This window comes from Octodon degus, unplaced genomic scaffold (genome assembly GCF_000260255.1).
Source record: "Octodon degus isolate 3935 unplaced genomic scaffold, OctDeg1.0 scaffold00054, whole genome shotgun sequence".
NCBI lineage: Eukaryota > Metazoa > Chordata > Mammalia > Rodentia > Octodontidae > Octodon > Octodon degus.
The window spans coordinates 3,085,199-3,096,164 of record NW_004524630.1 but is presented as its reverse complement, the minus strand read 5'-3'; the positions used below and the strand labels follow the sequence as shown (position 1 = coordinate 3,096,164).

Sequence of the window (10,966 nt, the reverse complement as noted above, 5' to 3'; positions counted from 1 at the left end):
GGAGTGGTGGGGGGCGGCCCAAGGGGGTGGGAGAGGGTCCGGCCCATGCTGCGCCTGGGCTGGGACTGGTCCCACTGGCGCAGGGTAGCAGGAAGCTCTCCCACACACTCACCGGAACTGGGCTAGGACTGGGTCTGGGGGTTCCTGGAACTCGGCAGAAATTCCTACTCAGCGGGCAGGGTGGGGGAGGTGCTGCGGAGTGGTGGGGGGTGGCCCAAGGGCGTGGGAGAGGGTCCGGCCCACGCTCCGCCTGGGCTGGGACTGGTTCCCCTGGCGCAGGGTAGCAGGAAGCTTTCCCACACACTCACCGGACCTGGGCTAGCACTCTCAATTTGAATCTTAATTTGGAATTTAGTCAGTTTGTGAGTATAATTCTCCAATAGCTCTGTTTCACACAAATGTTCACACTTCCTTGGTATGTTGGGGAGTTCTTTTTCTTGATTTTTCACCTGTTTTCAGTTTCAGCAGCTTGAAATGTATATAATTTCTTTTGTCCACAGCTCAGTAACAAACTGACTTGTATGAACTACTGACTGATTCAGTAATTCCAGTTTTGCAACTTAGTATTTTCAACATATCCACCCCTTGCAAGCCAGTGCTTTAAAAATTTTCTCCTTTCCAGCATTAACATCATGAACTTGCTAGGTTTTTTAAGGGAATAAAACTACCATTTTCAAATTTTGTCAGATTAATATTTAGAGTGTATTTACTTATCCTGTCCATAGTAGCAAAGCACTTTTGCCTAACACAAATTTGGCTTAACAACATGCAACTTACAATTTTATATGGCAAAAAAACAGTATTTTTTGCCCAATACATTGCATATTTGGCATGTACTTTGATGGTTTGAAAACTTTAGATTGACTGAGTTTACAAATCTACAATGGTGCCTCAGCATACAAACACTTTGTTGGTGAACTATGTGGTTCTCAAATAAAAACATTTGGCCAAGTTTTGTTTTTGTTTGCAAACTCTGAAGCAGGTGACAGACAGGAAGGACCCCAACCATCTTTCCCACACAAATGGTCATCTTTTCCAGAATCATGGAATGATATAAGTTCATGAACCAAGGTACGACTGTATCTTAGGCTTATCACGCTATGTGTAACAATTTTAGACTTCATCCTTTTTAACTAGATTTATCCATCAAATCCTTCATACAACCCCTCAGTACCCGAGAACATATTCCAACTGTCTTCACATACAAATGCTAGCTTGGTAAGCACATGCTCTTGAATCAAAAGGATTTCCTTCCAACTCTGAAGATGTTGTTCCATTGTCTTCTGGTATTTAGAGCTGCAAGAGAAAAATCTGAGGTCACCCTGACTTTTCCCTTTTTGTGGTAACCTGGTTTCTCTGACTAGATACTTACCAAAATTTTTCCTTTATCCTTGAAATTTTAAAAAGTCACTAGGTTGTGGCCATGTTTTCCGTTCTTCTCAAAATGTTATGAAGGTACCCTGAGGGCCTTCTTCATTTACAGGCCTACTTCATTCTTCCATTCTGTAAATTTTTCTTCAATTATTTCCTAAATTATTGTTTCAACTTCATTTGCTTTGTCCTTTCAGGGCTTTCTATAATGAACAGATTGAATCTCCTGGACAGGACCTCTACATCTCTTTTCTCCTCTTTCCTTAATTTGTTCAGCCTTTTCCTCTGAATTCGTAGGACTTTCTTTGGCTAACGTTCAGGTCCACGGTTTTGTTTGGTGCCCACTCCTGGTGGTGGTGCTTCCTTTCAGTGCAAGCCTGTGGTCTCATCCATGTGACCACACACCACCCACTCTACAATTAAGCCCACACAGGTAAGGAATTGTCCTGTAGGACCGTCAGCACTCTCTAGATGTCATGCGGAGTAGCGTGTCGGCATCAAGGAGAGACGTCTCCTCTGTTGCTTAGCTCTGGTTTTATCTTCCGCATTGCTTTGACCTTTCGACAGTTCTTCTCAATGGAATCAGAACTGCAGTCTTCCAAAACACCAAAATTGAGGAATCCATGCTTAAGAGCCTAAAGAGCCTCCTCTGTGCACAAGGCTGCTAGTTCCAAGCAGGGCAGGCGAGGCACATGGCGTTGGCTGCTGGTACGCCACGCAAAGGTTTTGACTTGAGAACACCACAGTTTTTCTTGATCCCAAACTGATCCTGAAAACATAGTTTGCATAATCACTCCTCTGTTACCTTTTATTTCCATCCCTTGCTTTTTTTCTCTATTTTCAAATATTGCCACCTCTTCTCTCTCTTTTCACTCCTAAATTTGCTTTGTAATTGGTGTTGTTTACCATTGTACTCAAATCCAATTATCATGAACTGTTGCATGCACTGGCCCTTGATGAACCTAGAAATGCCACCAACAGCGAGCTGCCTGGGGCATGCAGAAGGAGGATTACTGTGCTAACTAGAAAGTCTCTGCAGAGCTCAGGCCCGCGCCTGGGCGTTCTGCTGGTTATGTTAGTAGCAAGTATGAGAAGTGAAATATATTTTTTCATTCAAAAATTATTCTTCTAAGTTCACCTTAACCAAGAGGAACCCTGAAGAAACAATTACAAAGTTGGATTTTTGTATCAATTCATGCAACCCTTCCCACAAGAATCATTGTTTTAAATTTATTTTCAAAAGATGGCAAACAATAGATTTTTCCCATAATTAAAAAAATAGAGAGATTCCATCCTAAGCTCTCTGCAACTTACCTTGTATCATTACAAAGAGAAAGAAAGAACACAGTGCAACGTTGCTTATGAGTGATGATAGACTGATGAAGAAGAAAGAGGCCAGGTGAACCTTAAGATACATGAGAGCTTGGGCCAGGGAGATAGCTCAGTAGAATAAGCACTTGCCTGGCAAGCACAGGGTCCTGAGTTCAATCCCTGCTACCGCAAAGAAAAAAAAAAAGAAAGAAAAAAAAAAGAAAAAGAAAAAAGATGCACGAGATCTTTTTCAGTCTTGGTAAATCTTGACACAGCTCCTTACACAAACCAGCAGATTGCTATAATAGAGCAGGGACAAAGTAAAATTCCCCATAGAGCTCTTTCCCAAGAAGTTGGTGTGCTTTTAGATGAGCCCTGTATATAGCTGGGCCATGGGCATGAACTTTGACTGTAAAGCAATAAAAATGTTTTCTAAAGATTGAAAGCCTATTTTTAGATGGAATACTAACCAAATGAGGCTGATAAAATGAGCAAAGTGGGCCGCGGAGTTAGCTCAGTGGTCCACGCGTCTGCTTAGGCAAGCACAGGACCTGGGTTCCATCCTCAGCACTTTGTGCAGGCCCCACCCTGGGTGCGCCAAGCTGGCCGCCAAGACCGGGCATGATGGCACTTGTCTGTAATCCCAGCACTGGGGAGGCTGGGACAGAAGGATCACTGTGAATCCAAGCTACAGAGTGAGACCCTGGGCCAAATACATAAAATTAAAAGACAGAGAGAGAGAAAAGAGAAGTAGCTGAAAAGTGATCTCAGTAAAATCTCTGATTTATGAAAAGCTATGAGATAAATGACAGTAAGTGGACGTTTGTGCTCTGAAAGGAAAAGCAGCAGGCAGACAAGCTGCAGGGGGGCAGCGGGTTGCATTAGGACACACTGTCGACCAAGAACCACAGAAACACTGCCCAGGTTGTGCATAGACCCCTTATTCTAAGAAAGAAAAATGTCCCTTTTGTAAGTTAGCCACGTGTATTCTGGCTGGAAAGCAGAAAGACAAACCAGCCGTCCTTTGAGCTTCTTGTGATACTATAACCCTCTCTACCATGGAGTTTCCAAATTAATGGGGCTTTTGAGCTGTCCAGCTTCAGAAATGAGATTCGCAGCACCAGTGATGGTCCAAGGCCATGCAGGTGCTAAGCATGCAGGTTGTAACAATCACCCAGTTCTCTCAACTTTTAGTCTGTGGTTATGAAAAAAAGAAGAAGAAAGAAAAGCCCATCTCTTGGATCCATTTGCACCAGATATGCAGAAAGCCCAGCCCTGCCACCTCTGCCAGTGTAGGCTCACAATGATTTTGAGTGGCATTTCCATGTCCACCGATTCATGCCTTCTGCGTGTGGTTTTCTCCGTGCACACCAGTGATTGGGACCCCCATCTACAGGGTTAGTCAGATGAAAACTTAGAGATGGTGAACCTTAATGTTAAAGCCATGCTGTCCCAAACCAACCGTTCTGTGTGCTGGCTGTTGACCAAGTGTCTTTCTGCTTCTCTCCGCAGGCTTCACTGCAGCAGCATCCCTCGTCTCCTTGGCATGGGCTCTGGCCTCCTACCAGAAGGCACTGCGTGACTCCAGAGATGACAAGAAGCCCATCAGCTACATGGCCGTCATCATCCAGTTCTGCTGGCACTTCTTCACCATCGCCGCCAGAGTCATCACCTTCGCGCTCTTCGCATCCGTGTTTCAGCTCTACTTTGGCATCTTCATCGTCCTCCACTGGTGCATCATGACCTTCTGGATCGTCCACTGTGAGACAGAGTTCTGCATCACCAAGTGGGAAGAGATCGTGTTCGACATGGTGGTGGGGATCATCTACATCTTCAGCTGGTTCAACGTCAAGGAGGGCAGGACACGCTGCAGGCTGTTCATTTACTATTTTGTGATCCTCTTGGAAAACACAGCTTTGAGTGCACTCTGGTACCTCTACAAGGCGCCCCAGATAGCAGATGCCTTTGCCATCCCAGCACTTTGTGTGGTGTTCAGCAGCTTTCTCACGGGCGTTGTTTTTATGCTGATGTATTATGCCTTTTTTCACCCCAACGGGCCAAGATTTGGGCAGTCACCGAGTTGTGCGTGTGAGGACCCCACTGCCGCCTTCTCTCTGCCTCCAGAGGTGGCCACAAGCACCCTCCGGTCCATCTCCAACAACCGCAGCGTCGCCAGTGAACGCGATCAGAAATTTGCAGAGCGCGATGGATGTGTACCGGTCTTTCAGGTGAGGCCCACTGCCCCATCGACCCCGTCATCGCGTCCACCACGGATTGAAGAATCGGTCATTAAAATTGACCTGTTCAGGAATAGGTACCCAGCCTGGGAGAGACACGTGTTGGACCGAAGCCTACGAAAGGCCATTTTAGCCTTTGAATGTTCCCCATCTCCTCCAAGGCTACAGTACAAAGACGACGCCCTAATTCAGGAACGGTTGGAATATGAAACCACCTTATAAAGTGAAAGCACTTGCAGGAGCCACAACGTCCAGATGAAGGGGTGACAGCGGGGCTGGGGCAATAGTAATACTTCATCCTGTAGGGCAGTGAGCTCTAACGTGTAGTCCGGCCATCCTCATAACTGTGACTGATCGTCCATCAGCGCCTGCCTGTGGCTGGGCTCCTTTCTAACTAGCAGCACTAAAAGCGCCTTCCTCCACCCCAAGGAGCCAGCTTCCTATGACTGCTGCCGCCAAACTCCTCCTGCAGCCTGGGAACGCCCCCACCAGAGGGTACTATCACTAGGGAAAGTGTCTCCAACCGCTAGAGTCTTTCACTGATTTTCGCAGAAAGACACACTCACTAACACACACACACACACACACACACACACACACACACTGGTCCTCTGTTAAAATAGCTTAGGTGACTTTTCTTGACTCAAAAATTCTGATTCCCACAGGAATATAAGAACAAAGAGAGAGAAAATGTATCCCTCAAGACTCTAGGAAAAAGAAATAATATTCTTTAGAAAAGAATTCATAAACCATTCTCTCATTTGAAAACCAGTACCATGTGTGAAAAAGCTTACCCAGCGGACAGCAAACTCAAGTGTGTTTACACATATATTAGCGTTGATGCAGTGGTTCATTTTCTACACATTTCCAGATTTGTTTTTTATTTTCAATTTTCAGTTGAGAACATCTTTTATGACAGAAATCCTATGCAGCACACGTATGGCTTTGAACAAGGCCAAGGAGCTCGATAACGTCGTGATATAAATGGAACAATAACCATAATTCAGTATTCAATTGCAAGAATTTCATACATGCACAAAGAGAAGGTTAGGGGTTGGGGGGGCAAACTGAGAATCCAGGTCCCAGATAAGTGCAGCTTACACTGGAATCAAAGGGAAAGAACCAGGCCGGCCGTAACTGGCTGTACTTGCGCAGAGGGCGTGGCTCACTCTGTGGGCAGGTGCGATTCCGGAAGACGCCAGCCCACATCTTTCTAGTGCCAAACTACGACCAACCACAGGACTGACGCGGAAGCTCCAACAACTGAGAGTAGGTGGTGTGAGCCCCCAAGAGCAGATGAGAGGATGGACAATCAAGTTCTCCCCTGTGTACAGACTCACCCATTCCCAATCCAAGGTCAGAGTGATGTGTCTTTTAGAGGTTTTGGGATACTTTAGTAAGTATGAGCATACAAATGCAATGCGTATGCTATGAGGAAACCCTCTGAACTGCTGGAGGGCTTATCACTATATCCAGCTAAGATTTATATTTGAATCATCTGTAAAGTCGTACTCTTACAAGCTTCTGGTTTTAAATACCTCCGTCCAGCAAGTAACATTCCCTGCTTTCTGTTCTCAGTGTCCTTGGTCATGGTGCTTTTTGTTGCATTAAAGTGCCGGTCAAACTTTGATAGTATTTTTTTATAGTTGGTGCAGAGTGGAATAACTCATGGATTATTTCAATATTTTTGTAATGAAATATATAGGTATGCATATAGGCATTATCACTTTTTTTATAGACCTGGAATTATTTAAAGTACTCTAAGGATCGTACTTACTTAGGATGTCAGAAACTGGTCCACAAATCTATCATCCTGCCTCAGCAGATTGAAAACACTTGTCTCTTGCAAGACCACCTTACTCTGCAAGTTGGTGCCCCCAGGAACCTGGCCAGGGGTGCTATCAGAACATCAAGTGAAGAGAGAAGCAGCCTAAATAGAAAGGGTTTGTCGAGACTGGCCAACGTTTCCCAGGAAATCAAAGATGTAAATGCTTACTTTCATCTGTCCATTAGAACAACCCTGACCACAGTGGAAGATGTCTTAAATTTCCTTCCCAGGACTTATACTGGCCCAACTGCTACGCTGAAGATTAGTGAAGTCACTATAAAGGAAGGAGGGGGTCAGTTTAACCAAGTCATTCATTTACCTGGGTTGTCCAAGTCACTTAAACAGTCAAATTCTAGAGCCACCACTGAGTGTGTCATCCAGAGACTGCCACCCCCATGATGACATCCACAGAAGACGATAGAGGGCTCCACCTAGGACTTCTTTTGGTATAAAGCCCAAAGCAGTTTTTAAAAGATAAACAATTCTTATCAGCAGATCTATTTCCTAGTACTCCGTGACTTGATCCTCCAAGCAAGACTTCCGCCGAAACAGATAAATCGTCTAGTGGGAAGTGGAAACCTACCTAGTCACCAGTAACACTCCAGGAGGACGCTCTTCTTGTCAGTACATTGTGCAGTGAATGTCCCACCCCCATTGTGGAAGGAAAAAATGATGATTTTTTTTTGACAAAAATCTTCACTTCCGTGCAGAACCATGAGTTGTCAGCTTCATTCGTTCCAAGATAACTTTTAACGGATCTTTGGAAATTGAATTCTCAGTTGAACTAAACCTTGGAAACCATGTGTAGGTAGCTACTCGCGTATAATAATGTCAGTCAACACAAACACAGCGGCCCCCTCACCCTTCAGTCATGTAAGTTCTCAGCCACTTCTCACCTCGACCCCTCATGTAACATGTTAAGAGTTGCGTAAGTCCTGTAGAATTAATGCAAGTGCATTGTCCTTTGTCGTGGAGGGGAGGTTGGCTATAAGGAAGACGTAGAGCTTTGAACATCATATTGGTTGCCTAAATATTGTCAATAGTCTATATCTGACATACTTGAAAATTATGAAGCTTCAGCTGTGAATCCTTGGTAAGCAAGTTATATATCTACCATATTATAAACTTTAATTTTTCAGAAGATTGCGAGAACAAAGGAGAGGCCAGTCATGATTTAATCCCGGTTCTGTGACTCGGAAAGCGCCACACTGCCGGCTCTTGTGGCCGTAACGGGTCTGCGCACCTTTAGGGCTACATGGAAGAGTTTGAAGTACTAGGAGTTCATCGAGGTACAAAAGAGATCAAAGTCTGACTTTTGTATTGATATTTTAATTTCTCCTAAAATTTTAACTTGATACTAAAGCCTCTACAGAAAGTAAGCACAGTCCAGCAGGCCAGAGCCACTATTGGCATACAAATGGAGAAAGGGCTTGTTAGTGCTAGGCCCCGCCCTTGGGCCTGAGCCCTCTTCGACTCTGTTAAGAAGATGCTGGTGGTAGCATTCACTTTCTCCACAGGTACATGACATTTTCTAGAGGGAAAAATATTATAATTTTTTTTATCTTTCAAACTACTATTTCTCAATGACTCTATTTAAAGAATATGTGATATATATATATATATATATATCTTAACTATATAAAGACTTCAAGGTTTTTGTGAGGAAGAAAAATTTAAAACTTGATCCCAAAATGGCTCTATCCTTTAAATCCTTATAACTATTCCTCATCTACTTCAATGATACTGACTTTACAGACATTTAGTTACTATCCATTTATGATGAATGCTGTTTATCTGACAAAAGAAATTAATTCTCTCACCAACAGGTCAAGATAATCTAACTCAAGGGCTAGAAAAAGATAAAATACAAAAATAAATTGAAGATGAAAGTAAAATAAAGAATTTATAGTTAGTGCCCATGATAACCAATTACAAATAAACAGGAAGAACTGAAAATTCAATGACTATTTAAAAGAGAGGGCCAATGAGATAGCTCAGCAGACTAAGCGCCTGTCTAGGCATGCCCACCAGCCACCAAGTCGGCATGGTGGCGCATGCCTGTAATCCCAGCCCTGGGGAGGCTGAAGACAGGAGGATCGCCACAAGTCCAAGCTGCGTAGTGAGACCCTGTACCAAATACACACTGTCACACACATGCACACACAGAGTCATATAAGAAAGTGTTACTAAAGCAACATGAAAGAAGAAAGTGTGTCTTACTCTTCGCTACACATAAAGTTGTATGTTACTGACACGAGAACTTTTACCCAAGAAGGCTCCTCCTGTCCCTTTCTGAGATAAGCCTCCTGTGCAGTCCACACTTACACTGTATCAGCACATCTGGGGACTTCACTGGAAATACCTACACGTAATTCGGTGCCTCTTAGCTTGAATGAACTTCTTCACTCGTTAGGGATCTCATTTTTTAAGCAGTTTTGTGCCATTCAAAGTTTCTCTCTCTGAGCAGATTGAGTTAAGCAAGGAAGACCTGTGCTGTCTTTTGCAGAGCTGTATAAAGTTACACGTTCACTTTCAAATGTACAAAATGCACTGAGTGGAAACAAGTCTGACACAATGTTTAGACAAGAATCCGAGCACTTTTTTCTAAGGAACCATTTTCTTGACGAAATATAGACTCCTTGCCTTCTCAAAACATCTGTACCATTAGCCATTCCTGTTTCTATATAAAGACCGGGTGACATGCCTGCATTTTTATGATTCTAAGGAGAATTCCTTAAAGCCTTTTTAAAAATAGCTCAGACTGTCTTTCAAAATCTAGCTCAGAGGGTGGCTGCAGCACAGGGTGACACCACAACAGGACCAAGCTGGTCATTTGTGTAATTTCAGTGATGGGTACAGATCAACTCACATTCTTTTATCTCAGCAATCCAATGTCACTTTTGGAAATGATCAAAATCACCAGATCTGCCAGCTCACAGAGCCTGGCACTCCTCCCGCCTGCTGCTTGAGCGCTTCGGGATGGCTGAGGATGGGCGTTTCCCTCTGGCCCCTGTTTCTGGGACTGTGGACAGTAGATCTGCTCTCCCCCATGGGCACACATCTGTGGACACACATCTTCTCCAATTGCCATCCTGAAACGGGCACATGGGAAGACCGTCGGCAGTGCCAGTGATGGACAGCCTCCACGGGGCTCGCGCTAAAGCAAAACTGCAGGATGTGCATGGAATTGAATAAAAATATAACGAGCCATTTAATTTTGTTAATTGTAGCAATTAGGCTAGCTCGCAAGCTGCCGGCTCCTGAAGCAGAAGGCCTAATGGAAGAAGTGGCCAACAGCAACGTGTCTATAGAAATAAAGGGTTCAGAGACTCTCCCTTGAGTAGATGAAGTGGCATGTTAATTCCATTTCCACCTGAATTTCTTTCTTTAGACTCCATAGAGAAAAATCCATCAGACTTTCACTGTATTGCAGGCAGAGATGCAGCTCAGAAAGGTGACCCTTAGCACCCTGGTGCTCTATGTTCTACTACATTACAGCCAGCTCAATGTCCCTGACATGTGTAATCATTTTGCTAAAATGTTTTCATGTTATCCTTACATAGCATAAGTCAGAAATAAATGGACTCAGTTGAATTTTTGCTCTGGTTCTTGGGTTTTTGCCTAGAGTTTCTGGCAGCTCCCGTGCCGGTGGATCCCGCAGCCTGCGCCGCCGGGTGCCGTGCGGTCGGTGCTCTCTCGGCCCTCCCAGCTCTCTCTGGGTTAAGCATCATTTCCAGGCCACGCAACTCCAGCCCAGAGCTGTTAAGCACCTTGACAAAGGCTGCAGGCATCAGGAAAGGGGAGCTGAACGTTCATTACAACTTTTAACAGACTAAAGGCCTCCCAGAAGACCAATAATATTCCACCAAAATCTGTTCCTGATTTGGCAAGCCTTCAGGCAAAGGGCCAGATGACCATAGTTTTCCAGGAAATTTTCATTTTAAAGTTAAATGTTTTCTTTTGGAATAAAACATTAAAAGTAAAAAAGAAAAGTCAATCATTAAAAATAGAAATCTACCACCTGCAACTCTGATTCATAGGAGACGAATCAACATGATCTCTCCATTCCAAAGAAAGTAGCCTTCCTCTGCACTGAATTACATGACAAATAAAAACTAGTTTTGCTTCTTTTGTATTCTGTACATGTACATGTGATCCTGTCAGCTAGTTAGATAGATTGCAAAATAAATTTCACCAATTACTTGGTGTGCTGATGAGA

General features: G+C 44.0%; 1 protein-coding gene across 1 annotated transcript in view; it reads left to right on the top strand.

The window, feature by feature from the left end:
• The window catches only part of Xkr4 (XK related 4), a gene marked incomplete at its 5' end in the record, with an annotated part of 428,887 nt that extends 423,421 nt beyond the window's left edge, over window positions 1-5,466 (top strand). The window contains one exon of the mRNA XM_004633408.2: window positions 4,195-5,466. Coding sequence (XP_004633465.1) covers window positions 4,195-5,141 — 947 coding nt within the window. The remainder of the gene's footprint in view (window positions 1-4,194) is intronic.
• Between the last annotated feature and the right edge of the window lie 5,500 nt (window positions 5,467-10,966).